General features: G+C 40.7%; 1 protein-coding gene across 13 annotated transcripts in view; it reads left to right on the top strand.

Moving 5' to 3' along the window:
* The first annotated feature begins 19,701 nt into the window (after nt 1-19,701).
* SLC35B3 (solute carrier family 35 member B3) overlaps nt 19,702-26,375 on the top strand; it is a 40,118-nt gene continuing 33,444 nt past the window's right edge. For 3 of the 13 annotated variants that reach the window (XM_078446661.2, XM_078446662.2, XM_060614828.3), the window contains exons 1-4: nt 20,183-20,265; nt 22,057-22,182; nt 24,163-24,301; nt 26,052-26,345. In XM_078446661.2, coding sequence (XP_078302787.1) covers nt 26,145-26,345 — 201 coding nt within the window. In that variant the 5' untranslated portion in view covers nt 20,183-20,265; nt 22,057-22,182; nt 24,163-24,301; nt 26,052-26,144. The other 10 variants (XM_078446657.2, XM_078446658.2, XM_060614826.3 and 7 more) reach the window with 10 other exon arrangements.

Here is a 26,375-nt window from a genome sequence, read left to right on the forward strand (position 1 = left end):
TCCCCTACCTGCACCGACAAAGCGGTGAGATACCAGGGAGAGAGAGCGAGTTTCAAAAGCACAAAGGTTTTATAGGAGTCTAGGGGCAGTTGGTGAGGTAATGGCTATGGCCTCAGCCGATTGGCTGGGGAAGGGTCGGAGTCCTGTTACGCAGGTTGCTGGGCGTGTTTTGATCAGGAAGTTTGAACGGGTGAGCGGGAGGTTACTCAAGGGGAGGAGGTGCGGTCTGAGGTTTCTGCGATTTTCCCGGAAAAGGGGTCATGTCAGGGACATAGTCACTCAAGGTGGAGGACACAGAACAAGATGGAGTCAGCCAGCGTAGGCCCGCCCTTTCAATCATAACCTGAGCCAAAGTCCAACACTCAACTGATTTGAGCCACCCAGGCACCCCAGAGCTAGACATTTTAACTAAATGGTTCACTATATTTTCTAATGTCTTTTGTTTCTGGAAGTAATAAATACACTAGCTGTAGTTTTTATTCCTATATTTAATTAATCATTTAAACATTGTATAAAGGAAAACAATATTCTTTAGTTTAGGCTCTCAATGGGTGAATAATGCAGTAGATCCCTACACTAGAATATTATTCAGCAATAAAAAGAAATGAGCTATCAATCCATGAAAAGACATGGAGGAAACTTAAATTAAACATGTTATTCAGTGAAAGAAGACAATCTGAAAAGGCCACATACTAGTATGATTCTAATTATATGACATTCTGGAAAAAGCCAAAGTTTAGTGAGGGAGGTAAAGAGGAATGATTAAGTGGCACACAGGGAATTGTTCAGGCAATGACACTCTTCTGTATGATATTGTAATGGTGGATACATGACGTGTCATTACACATGGGTCCCAAGTCCATGGACACCAAGAGCAAATCCTAATGCAAACTATGGACATTACTTAATGATAATGTATCAATATTGCCTCATCAACAGTAATAAATATATCACTCTATACAGGAGGTTAATAATAAGGGAAACTGTGGGAGAGGTATATAGGAACTCATTGTATGTATGCAAAAAATACAAAGTATATAATGTATAGCACACATATTATACACTATATATAATATATATTATATATCATATATCATATATTATATATTATATATTATATATTATATATATTATATATTATAATAATATTATATAAATAATATAAATACTAAATATTATTATATAAAATATTATATAATTATTATATTATATATTATTATAAGGATATATTCTATATATTGAATAACAAAAGATTGTAATAATTTAGTGTAAATTCTATGGCATTAAGTATTAAGGTATCTAAAGACAGAGAAGGGAACAGACAGAGACAATGAGGTATACAAAAGCAGACCCCAAATGTGAAAAATTGTACAACTTGGAAGAAAATTGATAAAAAGGACACAGTGTCAGCCGGTGAAGCAAAACAAATGAAGATTTAGAAGGAGAGAGGCGCCTGGGTGGTTCAGTCAGTTGAGTATCTGACTTTGGTTCAGGTCATGATCTCACAGTTTGTGGGTTCAAGCCCTACATCAGATTCTGTGCTGACAGCTCAGAGCCTGGAGCCTGCTTCGGATTCTGTGTGTCCTTCTCTCTCTGCTCCGCCCCCCCACCGCTTGCAATCTGTCTCTCAAAAATGAATAAACATTAAAAAACTTCATGGGGGGGGCACCTGGGCAGCTCAGTTGGTTAAGCAACTGACTGTTGGTTGATGCTCAGGTCATGATCTCACAGTTTGTGAGTTTGAGCTCCATATCGGGCTCTGCACTGACAGCTCAGAGCCTGCTTGGGATTCTTTCTCTCTCCGTTTCTCTCTGCCCCTCCCCTGCGTGCTCTCTCTCTCTCTTTCTCAAAATAAATTTTAAAAAATTTTAATAAAATTTAAAAAATTTTAAAAAGGAGAAACACTATTAGGGGTGCACTCCTACTGATAGTAAACATTGTAAACATTCATGGAGGATGGTGAAGAAATTGGCTTTGACTGAGCTTGTGATTTATTGATGTATTCAACAAATATTTATTTGAGCACCACTGTGATAGGATGCTACAGAATTTCCAGATGTATTAGACATCAACTCTGCTCTCAAGAAGCTTGCTGCAAAGTGAGAATTACAGGATTTTATAACCTAAAACTAGATCAGGAAACTAGTCTGCCCTGTTTTCCTACTCACTGTATGGGCACTAAGATTGGCATATACAGCCAAGTGCTTTTAATGGGGAAAATTATGTCCACATGGACTGTCCCTTTCAGCACAGAAATGGTTCTGTTTGGGTCTGAAATGTTTCTTACATTTTTCTATCATTTTTAACACAAAGGACATCCCCGTCCTTTTTCTATTATACTTATCTGTTAGTATGTAAGAAATCTGTAACCATTACCTCTGCCCACAATTGTGAGCTGTTGTTGGCATTGTTGATCTGTCGGTATGGCTCCTTCTACAGGGACATGCGTGACCCAAAAGGAGCAGTCTTAGCCATGGAGCAGCCCCAAGGGCTTGGCACTCTCAGGAGCACTGCTCTGGAAGGCAGCATGTCAGGGCTGGGAACTCCCGTGTATAATACAGTGATCCCTTGTATAAAATCATCCCAGAAAAAGGCCATTCCAGTCCCTGTTGTGCATTGCATGAGACAACCCATTTCATTTTGGAATGAGAAATGATGCATTCTATCTCTTAGTTCTAGGACTGCCTTCCAGAGCCACGTAAGCCTAATTCCTCTTTCTGTAACAGACTTTTAATGATCTGAGGACGATAACTGAGTGCCCATTTATTTCAATGAGTCTGCTTTATGTCACAGTTTCTACACCTTCGTCCACATCATAGTCCCTCTCTTCTTCATCAAAATTTTTGTTGAAGCCCAAAGTTTAAGCTTCTAAAATGCCCTCAGACGCTTGTCCCCTCCCTTCTTCCTCCCACAATCAGTTTGAAAAGAAAAGTTGGTGATGGGCCTGGGTGGCTCAGTCAGTTAAGCATCCAACTTCAGCTCAGGTCGTGATCTCACAGTTCATGGGTTTGAGCCCCGCGTCGGGCTCTGTGCTGACAGCTCAGAGCCTGGAGCCTGCGTCGGATTCTGTGTCTTTCTCTCTCTGCCCCTCCCCCACTCACACTCTGTCTCTCTCTCTCTAAAAAATAAACAGTAAAAAAATAATAAATAAATTAATAAAAGAACACTTGGTCATACGGAACATGTCATGATTAAGTACATGATGACTGGATAGACCTAAAATTACAGGTAATGTAAATATGCATGAATAAAACATAAGTGTAAGAACAACAGATATAAAAAAATAAATATACACAAATAGACAAAAAAAAAAAACAAGTTATATGTTTTATATATCCTGTGCCCCCATTTTGGTTGCACCTAGGGAACCTCTAAGATATCACGGGTGAAAAAAGCCAGGTGCATAAAATATATATGATACTGCCATCTTAAGTTTCATAAAGGAAAAATTATGCATGTGTGTATACTTATTCTGTATAATATAGCTGGAAGCATATTAAGATACTGGTGGCCTTGGTTGCCTTAGGAGAGGGAACTAAGTGAACGAGACCCATGGCGTGTGATCAACTTTTCACTACATTATGCTTTTGCAACTTTTGAATTGTTAACTCTATGGATATATTATACAGACATAAATAACATTAAAACTTAAAGAAGGCAATAAGTAAAGAAATATTTAAATAAAGAATCCCAAAGCGGCACGCCTGGGTGGCTCAGTTGGTTAAGCACCCAACTTCTGTTCAGACGCTTCTGCTTCATGATCTCACGATTCGGGAGTTCGAGCCCCATATCGGGATCTGTGCTGACAGCCTGGAGCCTGCTTCGGATTCTGTGTCTCCCTCTCTCTCTGCCCCTCCTCTGCTCATGTTCTGTCTCTCTTTCAAAAATAAATAAACATTAAAAAACATTTTAAGAATCCCATGAATGTCGGAATAAAACATGCCTGGGGCATTTTCCCTGACAAATAGTCTGAAGCCTTGCCTAGTAATGAACCACAAGGGAAAATGAAATAATCCCAGAGTTTAGTTCAATCCCCAAATTGCTGACTCTTTTCCAAGATTCCCTACATATACATGGAAACATAGGAGTAAAGTAATCCTTTTGCTTGATACTCAAAATCACATTTCTATATTAAATATCATTACCTTTACATTTTTGTGTCTTTGTATATTTCAATCACCCAGAATTACATTGTGCAGGTATGTCCTGGTTGGAGGTTTCAAGAAAATTTAAAACTGTGGCATTGCTGCCCATTTCAGCAATGTCAGTAACTAATGTGTTCAATAATCTAATGAGATTAACAATGAGATATACATGTTTAAAGGCATGGCAAAATAATCTTCAGATTGTACTGTCTCATAAACCAGCTATAAAATAATTTCTTCCATTGTTGAGGTTCAGAATGTGACTGAATGACTATGAAATATTCCAATTGCTCTTAGGAAGTCATAAACCAATGAATAATGCACTTCAGATGTCCATGGCCAACCCAGCCAATCCAGAAGTTTGTAATCTGAAATAATTCAATAATAGGTTTGGGAAGCATTCACTCAACTACATGTATTACAGACCAATCATATAAAGAATCGTGCCAGCTACATATCAAGTTATACACGGAAGCATTAGAAGTCATTAACATTAAACATACTCTATCCAAACTTCCTCATATACAAATCTGTTAATTTAGCACATATTCATTGAATGCCACTATAAGGCAAGCACTGTAATAGGCAGAGACGAAAAATACACGTTAAATAATACACGCTATGGTCACTGCCTTCTAAAAGCTCACAACTCAGTAAGGAATGGGGGGCGGGAGGAAGAGAGAGAGACAGAGAGAGAGAAGGAGAGAGAGAGAGACAAGCACAAAAACTGCAAAACACTATGATTTCTGCTCTACTAGAAACCAACAGATGTGATTCATAAGAATTGCAGTGGCCCAAGACAGGGAAATGTTCATCTACTTGGCAAAGAGAGGAAGGGTGAGAGATCTTTAGAGGATCTACTTCTCGCTGTTACAGAGCATGGGAATGGCAGAGCCTTCAATCAAATTCAAATCTCTGGAGGGGAGCCTGGGTGGCTCCGCTGGTTAAGCATCTGACTCGATTTCAGCTCAGGTCATGATCTCATGGTTTCATGAATTTGAGCCCCACGTCAGGCTCTGCCTGACAGTGCAGAGTCTGTTTGGAGCCCTCCCTCTCTCCCTCTCTTTCTCTATCTCTCTCTCTCTAAATAAATAAATAAGTCACTTTTTAAAAAAAATTATCCCTGTATTTCCAATAGTATTCATTTTCCACACTGTCCCTAACAGGATGACCAAAGATCACCAATACTTACAGCTGTAGCACACACACACAGGAGTGAGATTTAATACATTAAATACATTAAATACATTAAAGCCATGTTTTCAAGCTGTGTCTTGCTAAAAATTACCTGCTTCACAGAATTAAAAAAGATCTTTTGAACAACTCAAACCTTTTACCAAAAGCGTTTATGACTTACACACGTGCATTGTGTGATATAATGCACATGCAGTTTCACATAAAAGTTAACAGATACGCATAGCTAGCATTAAGTGTTATTTCAAACCACAAGTCCAATTCAGCTTATTTATAATCACTTTGGTGCTGAAAGCTTATTAACTAACCAGCTGTCAGGCAGGGTTGCTACAAAACTCTTATCCCAGCAGGACGTGTAGATTGGAAACAAGGACGAATCTTTTCATTATTGCTGTGTCTCTTATTTAATGGAATGTGTTTCAGAGGGATTATCTGGTTTAATGGAGCTAATTCAATATAAAACTGAGTTGGCTACTTGGAATGTCCAAATAGCCTGTTCTTGTCAAATGTGTGCAAAGCAGTGAAAACCTCTGTTACGTTTGACAAGAGGTGAAGTATAATAATAACACTGTATTCATGTGTCGGAGGCATTAGTAATAATAATGGATGAGGGTCAGTGAATATTGTCACCCATGGTAATGAGAAGGTGAAGCTTGTACACGGCTGTTGGTCTTCTCAAAGCTCCCATCAAGAATGGCCTTTAAAGACAAATACCATATGATTTCTCTTCTATGTGGAATTCGAGAAACAAAACAGATGACTATAGAGGAAGGAAAAAAAGAGAGAGTGAGGGAGGCAAATCGTAAGAGACTCTTAACTACAGAGAACAAACTGAGGGTTGATGGAGGGAGGTGGGTGACTAGACGGGTGATGGGCATTAAGAGGGGCACTTGTTGGGATGAGCACTGGGTGTTGTATACAAGAGATAAATCACTAATTTCTACTCCCCAAACCAATGTTACCACATATCTTAACTAATTAGAATTTAAATAAAACCTTGGGGGGGGGGGGGAAGAATGGCTTTTAAGAACATTGAAGTATTATTTGTTAAAGTGATGTCCGTGCATCTTCCCAGAATCAGGTATTCGTTACAGAGGTTCTATTCAGCAGCGTACCCTTGGAAATGGGCTTGTGTGTAATGTTTAAGCACATCATGGCGCTAACAAGGTTCATTTCATTCCCCAGTTCCTCAGCCTTTTATGCTGTCACACATGCGGATGAAACTTCTTCTGTCATCTCATGAGCCTGATTTTATTCCATCATCTTTAGGAAACTTAAGGCAAACATCAGAACAACAGTAAGGAAGAACACCACATTCTACATCACAGTGTGCTAAAGTACAATAAGCCAAAATGCAACAATTTTTCTCCAAGCTGTGTTGGCCCCCAGGCTTTTTTATTTGGTGGACCCAATAGACTATGGTCACAAGAAGCTGTTTAAGTAAATTTCTCTTTTCATATTCGTTCAATTGCAGATAATACTACAAGTCTAAATGAATGAAAGTTGGCCATTTTATTTCTAAAAGAATTTATATTGCTAAGACCCAAATCACATTAAAATAATCATACACAGTGTAAGCAGACAAACAGAAATATACACATAGAATACATATGAAATGAAAATTTAGTTCATGAATAATTATTGTGATGAAATCAAACTCAAAGCCACTGAATCACACATAACTTAGTTGTGATGAAAATTAATTGCGGGAGCCTGAGTGTCTCAGTTGGTTAAGCATCCAACTTTGACTCAGGTCATGATCTTGAGGTTCGTGAGTTCAAGCCCCACATTGGTCTCTGTACTGACAGCTCCAAGCCTGGAGCCTGCTTCAGATTCTGTGTCTCCCTCTCTCTCTGCCCCTCCCCCACTCACACTCTGTCTCACTCAAAAATAAACATTAAAAATTAAAAAAAAAAGAATAACAAGAAATCGTATGAATATCTTAAGCAGATACCTATGTAGACCATGATGTTTTCAATACAAAATGAAAATAAGGGGACTCAGTCATTATTAACACACGTGACATAAAAAAGGGACTAATATTTTTCTAAGGTTATAAATTTATCATTTTTTTGGACTGCTTTTCTGGTCATTGATTATGAAATTTCATTTAAGCTTTTAATCCAAAAGAAGTAATTATTTCTTTAAATCTTATGTACAATATCTTAATATACTAAGGAAAATAGTCATGTCACATACGTCTCCAGACTTCATTTAATTATATTTATTTAACTGTAGAAACCTCTTCTCCAGAGTACAGAGAAAATAAAAGTAAGTAAAAATGTATCTCTCTGTCATGAATTGGTCCAATTAATACTAGTCATAAACAGAAATAGTATAGAATAGAAAAAGTTCCCCCTAGCTCTATGATTCTTTGTTTCTTTGAACTGCAAAAATGCAGTGTATTTAGAAAGTACTTTTTATGTCAATTATACATGGGTATTATTTCATATATTATAATATTAAATATATCTGTATATTATACTATTAGTTTCTTGGCAGACCTTCGGAATGCATTTTGCATGCTGATTTAAGATTTTTACTTATTTCTAAGTATTAAAGGTAACAAATTGCCTCAAACCACAATTACAATTAGCCAAATATTAGCGTGACTTCCACAAATCAGGCTAGAATAATAAAATCTTTCAACTTATTTATTACAGAAGTCAGTAGAAAAAAAATCTAAAATAACAAACCATAATAGAATTTATAGACAAATCAAGGCTTTGATACGAACTATAAACTTTTACTTATTCAATTGTATCAGTGAATCAAAACATCATTTCCATAAAGCATCTAGGGAAAAAATTGTTGATAAATATTTCCTTTTAATAGTTCTCCCCTTGATATGGGTACAAGACTAATTTGTCCGGCACTAGATTTTGCCAAGTAGCAACTGTTTTAACCCTGCTGGAATACTGTCTCCTAAAACAGCAACATAGGAGGCTCCTGAGTTACACAATGTACAGTTGCACATATCCAAAATTCAAAGTTCTTTATATCTCATGAGAACCATTTCTACTGAATTCATTTGAAAATAGAAAGCAATCGCTTTAAGCCAGGAATTTAAGTTTACCTTGTTTGAAAATAATGTATCTCTAGTTGTTGAATGGTCACGATCTGTGTCCAGAAAACATAGATGCAATAAAAACAAAACTCCACAAGAATAACACCTATCTTTGGTGTGTGGAATTACAAATTAGATACTTCATTTGTTTTTTTATTTAAAAATGTTTTTTATGCTTATTTATTTTTGAGACAGAGAGAAACAGAGCATGAGTGGGGGAGGGGCAGAAAGAGAGGCAGACACAGAATCCGAAGAAGGCTCCAGGCTCTGAGCTGTCAGCACAGAGCCCCACACGGGGCTCGAACTCATGAACCACAAGATCATGACCTGAGCCAAAGTCGGACACTTAACCGAATGAGCCACCCAGGCACCCCTAGATACTTCATTTGTAACTAATTCCTTCCAATGAGGTATCTATGTTGTTCCCATAGCCCCTTCTTAGCCAGATCATCCTCTCTTCTCTCTCCTTCCTCCCTTCAGCTCCTGAATTTTCTCTAGCACTTTAAACTCCGTTTCCCCTCCAAATATACCATCAGAATTAATTAAAATGCTCTAAAACTACTCTAATACAGTAGCCAACAGTCATGTGCTACCTGAAATGCAGCTAGTCTGAACTGAGATGTGCTGGAAGTATAAAATTGACACTCAGCTTTCAAGACTTTATGTAGAAAATATAATGTCCACCTAATCAGACCCCCTCCACCTCCTCCTAAGGGAAGGTGACCTTCTCTGAAAAGATCCTTTCTTTTGTTTTGCTAATAATTTCCTGGCCTGACCCTTCTTCCTATAAAAACCTTCTATTTTGTACAACTCCTCCAGGAGTTCCCTTCCAGGTGCTGCATGGGATGCTGCACAATTCATGAATGGCTTAATAAAGCCAATTAGATATTCAAATTTGAAAATTCAAATTCAAATTTGAATTTCTGCTGAGTTGAATTTTGTTTAACAATATTGATTACATGTTGAAATGACACTCTCTTGTCTATATTGGGTTAAAGGAAACATTATTAAAATTAATTTCACTTTTTCCATTTTACCTTTTTAGTGTAACTAGCAGGAAATTTAAAATTGCATATGTAGGGGTGCCCGGGTGGCTCAGTCCATTAAATGTCCAACTTCGGGTCAGGTCATGATCTCATGGTCAGTGAGTTCAAGCCCTGCATTGGGCTCTGTTGACAGCTCAGAGCCTGGAGCCTTCTTCGGATTCTGTGTCTCCCTCTCTCTCTGCCCCTCCCCCACTCACACTCTGTCTCTCTGTCTCTCTCTCTCTCTCAAAAATACATAAACATTAAAAAAAATAATAAATAAATAAATAAATAAATAATAAAATGCATATGTAGTGTACGTTGTATTTCTAGTGGCACTGCTCTAAGAAGTAAAAGAAACTGAATATTAAAAAGATCAACCCTCTAGGGGTGTCAGGGTAGCTTAGTTGGTTGAGCCCCTTCTGACTCTTGATGTCGGCTCAGTTCTTGATCTCAGGGTTGTGAGCGGAAGCCCCACACTGGCCCCCCACACTGGGTGTGACGCATACTTAAAAAAAAAAAAAACAAAACAAAAAACAGACCAACCCACCATAGAAAGCATTTTAGGAATAATCTTGTAAGGGGCTTATCAAATTACTTATTACAAAAAAAAAAAAACAACAACAACAACAACAACAACAACAACAACTTTGTCCATAAAGGGATTCGCAAACTAGGGGCTGAACAAGTAAAATATTTCTCCATCCCATTACACGTGCAAATACTTCATGTACTTCATGTACAAATTACTAATGCTGAGAAAGAAAGGGTATGGGGGCCAATGTCCACAAGTGGCCCAGCTCTGCAAACCTCTGTGCATTTGGGAAAGAGCAGAGCAAACCTTGTAGCCCTGGAAGTCAACCATCCTCCAGGGGAATCGAATGCATAACCAGAGCCTTATTAACATAGCCTACAGTTCCCATCACACCCTATAGCTAATTTTCTTATCATTAATACTAATCACACTGTAATTACTTGTGCAAGTAACTATCTCCAGCACAAGACTATGAGCTTTGTGAGAGCAAGAATCCACATCTGTCTTCCTCATGGACATGTCCACAATGCCCAGCAGCATGTATAATTGAATCAAGCAGTTTTTCTGTTCAGTGCACTGGAAGCCACATATCTACCAATGAGTGGCCTAGCTTGAAAATGCTATCAAAGCTTCTCTTTATGGCAGAGATAGAAAAGAGGCAACTGATAATACAGAAATGATGATATAGTGCAGGCAGCTAGCTAGGTATGTGCAGAGAACTGGTTTCTCTGACCATGAAAAAGACAGAAATCACCAACTACCTCCTCACTGAAGTCAGGGAAAACCTGGGGGAGCTCACATGAGCTCTTCCCTATAATCGCTGCCCTAAAGTAACCAATAACTTCATTGTAATACATTTGCAATGAGGTTTTGACCCTCCCTGCAGGGGATGACTGCTGTGACAATTCCAACAAGGACCATGAAGGGGCCAAAATCTCACCCTCCCAACTAGTAGGAGAGATCTCTTAGATGACTGGAGGCAACCTCAGTCAGAGACTGCCCTAATTTGTACCCATAACCCATACGTGTATAAAAAATAAGACAACCCTGGGCCTGCCCAATCGCCCACTTTGAGAGTGCACTTTCACTCTGGCCACTATTAAAGGATTGCTTGCTTGTGAGTTTGGCTCTGAATTCTTTCTTGGCCAAACTCAGGAACCAAGTCCAGAGAACAGGACTCACCAGTAACTCACCAGCCAACTCTTGATTTTGGCTCAGGACATGATCTCAGGGTCATGGGATCAAGCATCGAGCTCCATATTGAGCATGGAGTCTGCTTGGGATCCTCTCTCTCTCTCCCACTGCCCTTCTCCCCCAGTCACTCTCTCTCTCTCTAAATAAAAAAGTTAATAATAATAATAATAAAGCTAACATTTACTGAGGGCTTACCAGATGATACCCATTGTGCTAACCATTTGGCAACATTTAATCCTTTTTCACTTAACACTACAACTAACCAGATGAGTACTATTATCATCATTTTACACACTGGAAGACTGGAATTTAGAAGATTTAAGTAATTTGCCCAAAGATACCCAACAAGCAAGTACTAGTAAAAGGATATAAATTTAGTCTGATTCTAGAACTTAAGTCTTAACACTATGCAAGATGATTCCCCAGGACATTTGAGAATCTGAGAAGCAAAACGCCTCCCAAAATTGTCCTGAGGGATAGAATGCAGGAGTATCTATCCATAGGTGTCCATCCCCCAATGGAGGGTCATTGCTCTGTCAGGCCTCTGCCGCATCAGAAAAACAGAAAGCAAAAAACACAACGTAAGCTTGAGGCCAGACACTGGCAGCAATAAGTGATCAGGTGAGATTGAGAAGACAGATGCATCTCTACAGAATATCTAATTCCCAAGGCTTAGTAGAATCAGCGAGAGAACCCGCTGCAGCAACTTATGCTGAGGCCATAGTTGACAGCCATCTTCTTCTTCTTCCAACTTTCATTCTAGATATATTTCACCCTTGGCCAGCACCACAGCTGACTGCTTACCTAGTGGGGTGACTGAGACATTTGAGCCCTTAGTTGCTTTGCCCTCATGAGGCTATTATTGCTGTAGTTGCCTTCACCAATTTGACTGGGCATGGAAACACCAAGAAACACCTCAATGAATCCCCTAGCTTTGTAGACATAGATTCTCCTTGTCCTCACTAAATAGAGTAGCATTTGTAATGAACAGGTCTGAGAAGAATCCAGGTCTCTTCTCCACCTGTTCGCCCCACTAGTATGAGGTACCCAACTAATCAAGCTGTAGTTATAACTTCAGTTTCAGTGGCTCCTATTATGGTCTCTGGTAGGAGAGTTCTTCCGTGGAGATTAGAACCTCTAGTAGAAGAACAGGAAGCAGAAATTCTGCAGTTAAGTCACTGGGAGTCAGTGTGAGAAAGGCCAATATTATTTCCACTTCTTGGTTCCCAGACTCATATATTCTAGCTCTTTGGGGGCACAAGATTGTATCTATCAGCTGTTTTTGTTTTGTGCATGTAAGTATCCGGGATGATGGCCTTCCAATTCGATCAGGATGCCTGAGTGGGACATATGATGGACCATGCCAATGTCCTATTAGGCCAGCTGCCTCCAGGGGATGCAATATACAGTAGGACCCATAGAACCCATGGTTGTGTACCCATTGTGACACCTCTTTACCATAAAGTCGGTCCCTTACTCAAAGGCAATGTGTGAGAAAATCAGGTATCTTGTAAGTCCATCAGATTGTAGTGCTGTCAGAGGCATTGGGAACAGGACCAATCCATAACAAGGAAGGTGTCAATTCTTAAAGGATAAATCCCTTCACTCTCCAGGAAAGATGGGCTTTTCTGTAATCAATCAAGTGGCTGGCTGCTCTTCTTTCAGGATTTACTATCAATCTTTGCTGCTGACACACTGAACATTCCAAGAGCTATACAAGCTTTAGTAAGCAGGAGCTTTTGCTGTGGAGCCAGACATGCCATCATCATGGCTCCTCTGTTCATGAGTGTATCAGGCAAGCACTGAATCAGCTGAGGACAAAGGCTAACTAACACACATTGGACTTGCTTGCTGAGTGCCTCCTCTGTGATAAAGATTCTATATGGGGCATAAAAATAATATATAAAGGTTCATGAACTTTGTGCAGACACCCTTAGATCTATCCACATGCCTCCTCCAAAGCTCCTTGTCTCCAATCTGCTGATTTTGTACCTTCTTCACCCCTGACCAGAAATAGACACTAATTAGGAGGGAGAGGCCATTTCTCCCTCCATACTAAGTAGACAATCAAGTGTTCACGGCTCCATCCAATGGGGGCATTTCACCCAAATGTCTTCTTAGGGCCATCCCTGAGTAGGGCCGCAGAAAAACAATAATACATTTTCAGCTCAAACCAAGCTATTTAGCCAACCAATGTGTGTATAAGGTCAGTGTTGTTGCTGTTGCTATTGTTGTCTCTTTCATTACTTCATCTTCAGAAGCCTGTCCTAAGGCCATAGATGTGAACTGACTGAGAGGCACTGGGGCAATAGAGGTAGGTGATATCTAACTTACTTTGCCCTCTGGACCTCCTCAGGCCTGATCCTTAATGTACCATTTTCCTCTTACAGCAGATTGCTGTTCTACTTGCCTAACCTTATGACTCAGTGAGTCTGAATTTGACGACAGCTAGCTCATGATGGGCACCAGCGCTTTCATAGCCACTTGATATCCAGCAGTTAAAACCCAGTCTCTACCAGCCCCCAGGAGTATTGCAGGAGCTTATCAAAATCAAGCAGTTTTCTGTAGTCTACACCTTGGATCTTCTATTGTTTTCCAGAGGTTCCAGTTAACATTGTTATCTACAATAGATGCCTCCAGCCCCAATGAATCTACTGGGTCACACAGCTCAAGTGCAGAAAAGTTTATACTTCAGTACTGCCTGGATCCGCTACAGAGCAGATCTGGGCCACATTCAGAGCTGAAGGTTTTTTGAGTTATCTAATGAATGGATTGAAGCAGCATTCCTAAATGTGGTATATGTGGCCTCCCAAATCAAGGAGTCATCGGTGCAATTTTTCTCTCTCTCTCTCCCTCTCTCTTTCTCTCTTTCTCTCTTCAATAGGGACTGCAAAGTGCAATACATTTTCCTTCACTTGAAAGGATGTAGCCAGTGCTTCTGTGCCCCACGACATGACATTCCATCAGCAAATCTCTGACTTAAGCCACAGCTTTGTTGAACATGTTTGTGGGAGCTCAGATCCACTTTTCACTTGCAATGTTTCAGCTCATGCAGACTCTGTGAGTCTCTCTGCTTCCTGCCCCAGGGTCTCCCTTGAAACTATCGGTGTCTTTTAGACAGGGCTCGTGTATGTTCTGAAATCCAAACTCCGGTCCTTAACACTTTGCATTCCTGAGAGAACTGAGCGCTGTTGTCTGGAGCAACCACCTCTATATGAACCCCAGTACTGCCTCTCCTCATTCTCCCTCTTCCTCTCCTTCTTGTTTGCCCTCTGCTTCCTGAGATGGCTTTCCAAAGAAATTACCTGCACACAAGTTCTTGTCTCAGGTCTTATTTCAGGTGAAACCAAACTAAGAGAGGATGCCACCAGCTCCTAAATCATCAGATGCCCCCTGGTCAGGCAGATTCTAAATCCTCATAGGTTTTATCTCCCACTCTGTGGCACTCTCCCTAGAATATCTTCCTAGAATATCCAGCACTTGCCTCCTGTTATCTCTGTCCAATGAGCATGATGTCAATGATATAGAGGACGTCGTGACAGTCAATGTTCCTGCAGGACTCCATATTGACAGAAAGCAGAAAAGTTATCCTATCCCTGGAAAAAGACAGTGAATATGTACTTAAGTCTTTTTCACAAAGGAGTGAAGTGCTTTTGTTCTGTTTTATGGATGGGACATTTGCCAGCTCAATAACCATATAACAAGTATGAAAGGCTATTGTAGCTATTTTAATAAAAATATCACATCTGGCACAAGAGCAGCTGTTATTGGAGCTATCGCTTGGTTAAGTTTCCAAAATCTACCAAAATACACCATGCTACTACTAATTTTTTCAAATACCAAAAAGATGAATTGAATGGGTTATGACAGAGATCATCATCTCTACATTTTTTAAGTGTTTACTGATGCAATTTCTACAATCCCTCTCGGGTGCAATAAGCTTCCGGTTTTTTATTCTGGTCCAGGGAGGCGAAATGATTTCAGGAGCTTTACCTTGGCCCTTCCTAGCATAAGAACTCTTACGACAGGTCAGAGGGGGATCTATCAGTTGCTAAGCATGTCAGTACCAATTATACCTGGGGGAATCCGTAGACGCAGTGGACACACTATGACGCAGATTTAGTCCCTGTGTAATTCACTTTCCACAGTGTGCTTCTCCTTGGGCAAATGGCTTTTGGTCCCTTGGGGAATGTGTTGGGAACATTTATTGTAGGTAATTTGTAGTGGCATTGCAGGGTTCTTCCTCAAGGGACCTGGCTTCCCCCTCACTTGATGGGTCTGAATGTGAGGTTACTCGTATTAAGGCAGTTAATGTCAGCCTTTTGCTCACTACTTCTTCTGTTTGTTTTTATGGCTACTCAAGGTGAACAATATGCTTAAATACACATCTGCCTTACCGTTAGAAAGACTTTGACTGTGAGCCCGCAGACCAAGGCAACCTGATGCCACTCTGGTTTTGCTACTAGTGTTAGTAATTGCATCCACCTTCTGTTGGCTAAATGCTACCACAGGGCTTTTGCTCTTCTGGAATCCTCTCACCCCTGTCATCCTCTACTGATTATTCGGGATCCTTGTTCCATGGAAGCATCTCCTACTTCAGCCTGGGCTTATAGAGGACCCTAAACTTCTCAAAGGATATTCATTATTGCTTTATTGAAGGCAGTGCCCACCTAGCCTTCCCAGGCAATATAGTCACATGTCGGGTTCTTTGCCCTCCCATTAAAAATTCACTCCAAAAATACCACCTCCCTGATTTCTTCCTCAATATTCTGTCAAGACCATTTTGCCAACCCTGTTTCATTTACTGGGGGCTTCCACTGCATTTAAGCTTCAGTGAACAATCTCAGCAGGGCATGGGGACTGCTTCTAGGCGACCTTGCCCAGCTATTAAATTGAATCATGGAGACTACTAATATGTCATTAAATCCTCCCTTATCCAGCCTGATATTTTGTCCCCTTCCACTACCCCACAAAGTCCAAAACCTGCAATAACCACTCCCAGAGTCTAGCCTGTGTCCTCTAGATTGTTGCCGGTTCTTATCGGCTAGATCTAGTGATTCTTTGGGTGACAAAACCATTTCCTGCCAAAGAAGGGACTGCACTTCCCCACTAAGGCTGTAATAAGAGCCCACCCTAATTTTTAGTCTGGAGGCAATGAGGAGAGATTGGAGCAGATCTTGAGGATAAGCATGACCCTGTCAAGCACCTGTCTCTGATGAGGTCTTTTCATGGTCTTCAGGTGGGGGTGGGAGTGATTCTCCCTAAACAAGGGTGTGTGTGTTGGGGGTGGGGGTGGGGGGTAAGGGTTGCTTCTACTAGCCCAAAGGGATTAAGGGAGTTTCAAGGTTTAAGGTTCCCAAGATCACCGACATAATTTTCCCCTTCTTAGTCTCAGGATCCTTTTCCTCCCCTGACCCTAACATTAGAGACCCGTCAAAGATACACATTGGATTACCAAGCAGCTCTGCCACCCTTAGAATTAAATCTTGAACATGATTTTAGCACCCTGTCCTGTGGCTGCAAGAGATGAGGGTCTCCTTAAATGCTGATACATCTCCCAGTGAGCCCTGAGCTGAGAGCTGGCTGACCATGAAAGTTAAAAAAAAAAAAAAAAAAAAAAAAAAAGCCAGCGAATTCTGCCATCTTCTAAGCATCCTTATCTCTTCCCACTCAAATGCTAGAGCTACCATGCATACCAGTGTTTTATCTTCACCTTCTGTCCACCACATCTAAGAAGAGCCTTAGTGATGGTGATACCCCAGCACACCCGGACGTATCGGTGTCGCCATCTGACTAGTGAGTCACCTGAGGGGCTGCATTTGAGACTTTCTTCCTACACTAACTTTCTTAGCTTGGTTTCCCTAAAAAGGATAACCTAAGACAGCTGTGTGTGTGTGCCCAGGCCATCTGGAAGATGATCCCAGTGAGAAGCAGTGCAGGAATGAAAGGAAGGTATAGGAAATGGTCTAAGAACGCAGTTTGAAAGTTGCTGCTCTGGGCAACCAGGATGCAGTTTCCCCAGGACCTCTTGAGAAGCACACAGAATGGCCCTCCAGAACTGCCTCACTAAAGGGTAAGAGCAGGAGGCTTTACCCATCGGGGACTGTCACCCATTGGTTGAAGGCCAACCCAGGAGTGAGTTGTTGTCATGGGAGTTAGCAAACTTTTAGAGGAGACTCCGGGAAAACAGCAAAGAATGATAGAGAAAGGAAGCCATCAGGGAAAAGTGACAAGTTTGCATGAAACCGACCACGCAACCAAGTCCAAAATTGGAGGTGATGCTCAGAACATGAGTCAGGACACCACAGGCTTTTGACACAATAGGACTATGAATTTCTTAGGAGTCGACAGTTCATTGCTGCACATCTTCAGTTTCCCACGGTGGTCATCACTAGGGCATCACAGTGATGTAATGGAGTCAGTATTTGTTAAAAACCGACTCAGTAACAAGTACTACTCAGTCTGTCATTCACCTCACATCTGACAGGTAAAAATATTGCACTGGCTGTATTTCTTTGCTAGGGCTGTCATAACAAAATACCAGAGACTGGGTGGCTTAAGCCACAGAAATTTATTTCCTCAGAGTTCTGGAGGCTAGAAGTTTGGGATCGAGGTATTAGTAGGGTTGGTGTCTTCTGAGGCTCCTCTCCTCTCTCTGGCTGTCTTCACATGACCCTCCCTCTGTACATGTCTGTCCCCAGATCCCCCTCCCCTTTTTTTTTTTGACAACTGCTACATTTCACCTTTTCTCGTCTTTTCTGGTTTCTGTTAAATGATTGCTGTTCTTCCTTTAAATGTTTAGTGATTCCCTGGACAGTCATCCAGGTAGATAATGTGCAAACCCCAGCTTGTCCAAGAAAAACAGCTATGAGTCCTCCATAGCCTCCATAGCCTCCTGGATGCAGACATTTCCTGATTCCCAATTCCCTGGTTTGTTTTTCTGGTTTGGGTTGGTCTGGTTTGGGTTTTGAGGATGTCCAGACATTAAATTCCATGTCATTTTCAGTATTTTCTTTTTCATAGCTTAAAACAAATTCCAACTATGCTCTAAATGTATTTTCCAGTCCGCCTGGAATTGATAATAGCTAACGGATACAATCTAGGAAGGATGGAATTTGCTAGTAAAGAGGGAAATGATACATGAGCCCTGGGTGAGGCAAGGCTGAATTTTCACACACCAGCTATTAGCTGCTTTCCTGTCTTAGTTTTGCTCGTGGAGATCAGCATATTAGCATTACTGTAAATCCGATTACTGCCTGTTTAATGTCTCTGTTTATTTTGGTTGATTCTGCTTGGACTGCCTTCCCTCCCCTTTCCCCCATTTCAAAGCCATTGGAATCCTCATCATCTAGGTTCTGCCCTTTAGAAGAAGCTTTCATAAGCCATGCCAGCCAATACTTTACTTTTTCTGGATTTCCATACTCCTGTCCTAACCCTCACTTGGCATTGCATCTTGGTGATTCACTCAGCAACTATTTACTGAGTGCAGACTGTACCAAGCACTCTGTTCTAGATGATGGCAATACAGCTGTGACTGAGACAAAATCTCTGCTCTCATAATACATGGGGGAGGCGCAAACAGCAAGCTGCTGAATGGAAACTGGAAGTAGAGAAATAAAGGGGAAGTAGAAAGTCCTGTCAGAAAGGCTATGGTAATTGTCCAGGCAGAAGTAGAGGGTAACTTATGATGTCTCTTGTACAATAAGTTGTTCTATGCTGACATTTACCTTTTCTTTTGTGTCCACAACTCCTTCAGGGCAAGGAACCCACACTTGTAATTTATGGATTATGTATGCAAACTCTGCATATGCCCATTTAATAGGTGCTCAATAAAGAACTGTTGTTCAAATGCCTTTAAGTCCACATTATTCAGGTAACAGTATGGCATCGTTAATGGCTTTGTCATTTACTGTCTCAGTGGGAAATTAAAATTCTCTAAGTCCTAATTTCAACATTTATAAAATGCTGATAACACTGACCTTGTACCAGGTTGGTAAGGATTAAATAAAAATGCCTAGCCACACTCACCTCGCTTATACTAGGAGATATCTGCCAGTCTTTGATATAAACCCTCACACCCAATACAAAATACAAATGTTGCCCTTTCTGTATAATGCCTGTGAAATTGTCAAAGCTGTGTGAAACTGACTTGATTTTAACATATACATTAATCCAATCCATCCCTTTATGGGTATCCAAATCATGCACTCAAAAAATGTTCTGGCTTCCTTACAGTAATCTTTGCCTTCCGGGCCACCTTAGTGTTACCTAAAGCTATCGCAGCTATCCCATCTTGGGGTTCATGTCATTACATCTCAGCGACCGTAGATGTAACCCTAAATGCAGGATAAATTAGTGTTGATGGCTGGCAGAGCTATGGGATGTATGTACATTCTGAGCAGTAAGTGACATTGTGTTAACAATGCTGTCAACTTTCGTGTCACGTTGGAAGGCCTGGGGTTGCTGTAGCTACAAGGTGAATTATAACGTCAGAAGCAACCCAAGTGCGACTTCAGTCCGCTGTCACCAGAAAGCAGGTGCAAGTCAGGCAAGAACATAATAGAGACAGGTAGGGTGACTATGCCATCTCATCTGGATCAAGAGGAGGGAAGAGGGAACCCCAGTGTTTCTAATTCCGGGTTCAACATTCTCCACTAGTCTTCCTTCCCAAATATCAGCAAAGGGTCATGGCAGTGGAAGTGGCCCCAGCGTGGTGGCCCACGGGGGGAGGGACCCGGGAGTACGAGGCCGAAGCAACCCGGAGGCTGCAGAGGCTCAGAGACCAGCAACAAGCGAGGACCGATCAAAGGATAAGAACACTCTACCCGATCGGCGCTCCCCACTCGTAAGCAAATTTTAGTGCGCGCAGGAACGCACTCCCGGCACCGCGGTGCCCACCTTGGCTGCGCTCTATCCAGGTTCCTGAGAAGAGAGAGCATGCGCGAAAGGTAACCGCGCCCTCGCCGCGGGAGACCCCAGGCCGGCGAGGGGGCGGGGCCGCACAGCTGCGCACGCGCGCGGGGACACGTAGGCGGAAGTGGCGCGCGGGCGCAGGCGAGGCGAACACCTTGCGAGGAGGCGGCGGCCGCTGTGGAAAGTGCAGGGGTAGGCGGAGAGGAGAAGGAGGTGATGGCGACCTGGGGAGGGGGAGACCGCTCCGTCTGGCAGGCGCCACCCGGGCTGGGGTCACCTTTTCAGGTGGCTTAACGGCTCTGGAGTGGACGTGTACCCCCGCTCTTCGCCGTGTTCGGGACCCAGACCCTCCCCTCCCCAGAGAACCTGGACACAGCTTATCTTCTTCATCTATAACGAGCGTGCGGCGAGGGGATTGAGGGCAGGACGGAGGGCGGGGATGACTTCCTTTTTTAAAGAACGGAAACCTGGCACGGTTTCTAGGGAGGAGTGTATGTCCCTCCTTGTCCCCTTTGCGCCCTGCGGCAGGCTAGAACCCCCTCAGGCCCTGGTCTGTGGACTCAGGCGTGAGGCCACTTCCAGGAGGGCCTTTTAGACTAGTAGGGGCCTCTGGAGAACTGGCAGTCGCCTGGGTTCCCAAGACTGCTTTTGAGTGAAGAGCTACTTCCGGGTTCTGCGTTAGATAAAGTACTTAGGGTCTTCTGCTGTCCATCTGCTTTGCGGTGCAAGGTGATCGTTCCTGCCAGGTTATTAAATTTATGTCATAATCTTCCACTAAAAGTTATGCAGATTCTCCAGTCTTTGCAGCTTAGTTTTCTCCCCCGCCTTTTTATTTTTTTTTTAAAGAAATACTGAAAGGAGGTGGAATGCTTTGGTGTGCTGACAGTGGGGTTTTTTAGTGTCGGGCATATGCATTTCTTCTAAGGTAGGGTCTCACATGTCGATGTCGAGGGTAGATTTTTGGATTCACGTTTTCCTAAGTGAATTGGGATAGTTTGGGCCTTGGAAGAGAGAGATACGGCAGCATTTGAAAATAATTTGGATGAGTGTTATTTGTACTTAATTTCTTTATATTAAATCCAAAGCTTAGATTTATCCCTTGGAAAAAAATTGAGTAACTGTCAAAAATGAGTACCCTGTTTGATCTTCGTGTAGTGAAGCGTGTACAAAGAAATGAGCCCCCCTTTTTTTGTTGTTTTGTAACCATAACCCATAGGTGAACAATTAATAGAGTCCATCTAATGTAGATACAATGGCAAGATTATTTTATTTGTAACAACGAGTATGACAAAATACAGAGTAAAGTATGTTCAGGTTATTTACACTGTAATGTAATTTCCTCATATTCTACCCTTTAGTAGTGGGAGACTTTTCTTCTAAAGACTGGAAAAGAACTAGATTAAGAAATGAACTGAAAGATTTTTAACTTAAGTGGGTCATTGCAAACCAATGTTATTACCAGTTATTTATAATTTTTAGATGTCAGTATATACTGAAAATGCTGACTTTTCCCATTTTAGCAGTTGCTTTGTACCAACAAGTAAAGTTAAATATATGTGTTGACTTTAAGAACAGGAGAGGCCTCAGGCAGTGATTCACACCTGTGGGGTTTTTTGTTCTTAGTTTAAGGCTTACTGTGAATGTCTAAAGCAGAGCAAAATGTTGATCATTTAATTTGAAAACAGGTTTAATTCTATGCTTGATTTTATTTTTCCTGCATCGAAAGGACATTGGCCTAGGTTCTGTGGATATTGATTAATATCCATCATTAATGTCTGAGACGGAAGGTGTGTGGCACACATCAGGATCACAGTTATTGGGTATCAGAGTTTACAGTGTCTTCCTTCATCAGTCATGTGACCTGACCAGTGATGTTCTGATTAATAAAACTGCATTCTAAATGCAAAGCTTGCAAGGCAGATTTTCTGGAACTGGTACCTCAAGTAAGCAAAAGAAATGAATTTATTTCCATGTTCATTTCAGATGCTTTGTGGGAAATTTCAGTGGAGATGTCAATATTTTGGCACAGATGTCCAAGAAGTGACAGTGCTGAAGGGATTTAACTCTACATGTCTGGCACAGATCTGCGGCTCCTAAGATTGCCAATAGGTGTGTTGAAAGTGGCAAATTGTTGGAAAGGAGCAGAATTCTGTTGATTAAATTGGTGCTTACTAGAGTGCAATAGACTCCTTCATTTCATATTTTACACTTTTGTTATGTGTTGAAACATAATGAAGATGATATCTTCTCTTCCCCTAAAGATTTCAGAAGCTTCTAAGAGAAGCAACCATAAAAGCAAAAAGTTATGCTGTTATGATTTAGGTATTTGTAAAAAATTTTATAAAATGCTATGGGAGTCCAGAGAATCACCCACCTTGTAATGTATAGGGCCTTAATCAGAGGTATAGTATAGTGGGTATTCATGTTGAGCAATGTGAAAGAGGGATCAGAAAGGGAAGAAGAGATTGTAAACAGTAATCTAGTGATGCCTAGTAATCTAGGCAAGAGAAAACAGCTGCTAATGGTAGGTTCAGAAACAGATTTTAAATACATTTACAGGTGTAGAGTCAACAGGAACCTTGGCAAAATGTAACTTCGAGGAAAAGGAAAGAATCTAAGATAATTTACAGATTTTCTGCTCAATACCATAAGTGAGATTGGGATATAGGAAGGGCAGGTTTGTTTGGAGGTGAACATAGTTCAACTTTGGACTTTTATTTATTTATTTAAGTTTATCTATTTTGAGAGCAAGAGAGCATGGGGGAGGGGCAGAGAGAGAGAATTGCAACCAGGCTACGCACTGAGAGCATGGAGTCCAGTGCGAGGCTCGAACTCATGAACCCCTGAGATCATGACCTGAGCCAAAATCAAGAGTCGGAGGCTTCACCGACTTAGCCACCCAGGCACTCCCAGCTTTGAACATTTTTGAAATGAGGTGCCAGTGGAACTCATGAGTAGAAATGCTTTCAAAGAAGCATTTGGAAGCAGAGATCTGGATTTCAGAAGAGAAGTCCGGGTTGGAAGTCCCGATTCGTATTTCCAGCTGCACATCAGAGGAGTGAGTCTCCCAGCAGCCGACCATATCGCACTAGCAGTGGTTCTAAAAAGTTGGATAATAGTTAACATTGGTGGTCTTACTATATGCCAGATGTTTTTACATTTATTTCATTTAGTACTAAAAAAAATTCTATGATAGGCACATTTTTTTACCACCCCCCCCCTCCCTTTTAAAGATGTACAACCTGAAGTTCAAAAAGGTTAAAAGAATTTGCTTAAGGTTCTTCAGCTAATCAGTTAGCAAAGCTGGGTCGTGCACTCAGATCTGTCAAAATCCAAAGCATAGGGAAAGCACCATGCTGTACTGCTTTCTCGTAAGGGTAGCTATAATTTTTTTGAGTCACTGCAATATGCCAGGCATTTTGCTAAATTACAAACATCTCAGCAGAATATGGTTGGGGACAAATTTTTGATACTAACAAAAGCAGGAAAGAGGTCTTCTAGAAGTTTTATTTGTTCTCTCGTGTAAATATATAATCAATATTTGCACATCCTACTCAACCTGTTTTCCATAAGATTTTTAGTTTTGCTCACAAAGTTTGCCACCACCACAGTACATTTGAAAAATCATACTCAGGTAGACAGAGTGATTGCAAGCTGGGGTTTCAGGACTTCCAGACGAAGGGCCAATTTATTTGGTTCCTTTATTAGGGTGCAGAGTATGCCGGATCCCAAGAACGGAGAGATAAGTAAGATTTGAGTCTTGCCTTTTCAGTTCTGTTCTCTCCCAGTTGGGGAATTAGAGAGGGTATCACAAAGGAAGGAACGCTAAAGCTTATTTCAAACCCTGACCTAGAGAAAGAAGACATCAGGCTGAAAGAACATCATTAACATAAGGTAGAGGTGTTTGAAAGTCCATGGTCTATTTCTGGAATGAAATAGTAGTCCATTGTGGGCAGTTTGGGGCTTGATTGAAAGATGTGGAGGGAGGAGAAGCTTAAGGGGGATCAGATTTATTTGAAAGGTACTCTGTATCCGTGCCTACACATGTGGAAAGTAGTTACTCAGGTTTTTGTTTCTTCTACATTCAAGATCATTTGAAGCATGATTTATAAAGAAAGTCAGATCTCAAGGGTGTCCTGCAAGATGTCTTAAAAAGTCTTAACTCAGAGATGGCAGTGATTGAAACATAGTGTGGGAAGGAAGAACATATATAAAGAAGAAGAAACAGGTAAAGGAAAAGAAATACAGTAAAACTTTCTAAAATTATGCTTTTTCTCTTTAGTAATTTGGCGGGTGCACTGTAAAACAAATGTTCTTTGATGCCTGAGTATGGTTAGTTACAAGCTGTATTCAGAACCTGGATCCATATTTAAATTACTAAAGATGGCCTGCTTAATCTCTGTGATCAGCAAAGGAGAAGTGATCACAAAGTGACTAAGTCTTGCCATTTTAAGCCATCAAGACAGTTTTGTCAAAATTATCCTTATCCATCCTCTTTACTCAGCTAGTCTAAATTTTAGTCCCCATTGGGGTTGTGAAAGACAGTCTTTTCTAGGATAATTTTTTCATCATAAATGTGTTTAGCTGTCCTAACTCTGCTCTCTCCTCACCCTGTACTTGGAATTCATTTTTCAGTTTATATAAATCCAAAGAGAAACTGACAGTCATCTACAGAGTCCTCATGACTTTTTTTCACAGACTAACAAAAAATGATGTTTTCCAGCTTTTTATAATCCCAAAGACTTCTTTATTTCTTTTTTTTTTTAAACAGCTGTATTGAGGTATAATTTTTATACAAAAAAAAACTACACATGTTTAACATAACACAATTTGATGAGTTGGGACATATGCATATACCTATGATACCATCACCTAATAATCAAGGTAATACATATATCTGTCATCTCTACAAGTTTCCATGTGTTTGCCTGTGTGTGTGTGTGTGTGTGTGTGTGTGTGTGTGTGTGTGTGTGTGGTTAAAAATGTATAACATGGTATCTACCCTCTTAAGAAATTTTTAAGTGCACACCACCATGTTGTTAACTATAGACACTATGTCCTATAGTGAGTCTCTAGAACTTACTCATCTTGTATAACTGAAACTTGAAATCCCATTGAACAACTCCCCAAAGACTTTTTAAATTAAAATGATTTCCAAAGGAAGGAAACACCTTTTAACCTAAGAAATGCTGTTGCTAAAGCATATCATCCTTTCTATAGTCTCTGACAAATCTAGCTTTTTTAAAAGTAACTTATAGTTGTTTGAGTTTATTTTAAAACATCCTTAGCAAATATATTTTAAATTGTATTAATATTTAAGGGAGCATCAGTTTTTTTTGTGCAATTAAAGATCAACTTTGTTTTTTAATTTTTTTTTTTTTTAACGTTTATTTACTTTTGAGACAGAGAGAGACAGAGCATGAACGGGGGAGGGGCAGAGAGAGAGGGAGACACAGAATCCGAAGCAGGCTTCAGGCTCTGAGCCATCAGCCCAGAGCCCGACGCGGGGCTCCAACTCGCGGACCGCGAGATCGTGACCTGAGCTGAAGTCGGACGCCTAACCGACTGAGCCACCCAGGCGCCCCAAGATCAACTTTAATGTTGAAGATGTTACTCATAGACTGTCATGGACTTTAAAAATTATATCCTTAATACATATAAAAACAATAAAAGCATATTTACTTCTTTGATAAGTAAACACAAAGATAAAAAAATAAACACTAAGTTAGCTTTTGACGTTTGCTGTGGGAATGAGAATGGCATTATGTTTAGCGATATTGGTCTTTACCAGGCAAACATAAATTGGAGAGTAGACATTGTTTTTGGTTGCTTAGAAGTTTGAATAGAGGAATTACTATATTAATATCTAGAGAAAATGAGATTCGCCTGTATAATTTTTAAAGTGTGATGTGAACTATTACTTGGAGCATAGTATCTTATCCAAAGGTTTTGCTTTAATTGCTAATTTCCTTCTTTAGGACTTGGCTCAGCAAGCAAAAGAAACACTGAACAAAGGAGAGGAAACCAACAAAGATAAATTTGGAAGCACTGAATGCAGCAAAACAAGAACAATGGATCTCAAGTTCAACAGTTCCAGGAAATATATTTCTATAACTGTCCCTCCCAAAACACAGACAATGTCACCACACATCAAGTCAATAGATGACGTTGTAGTGCTTGGCATAAATCTCAGCAGATTTAACAAACTTACTCAGTTTTTCATATGTGTTGCTGGAGTTTTTGTATTTTACCTAATTTATGGATATTTACAGGTAAAAATATTTATTTACAAGATGCTAATT

This window comes from Panthera onca, chromosome B2, assembly GCF_046562875.1.
Source record: "Panthera onca isolate mPanOnc1 chromosome B2, mPanOnc1 haplotype 2, whole genome shotgun sequence".
In the NCBI taxonomy this organism is placed as follows: domain Eukaryota; kingdom Metazoa; phylum Chordata; class Mammalia; order Carnivora; family Felidae; genus Panthera; species Panthera onca.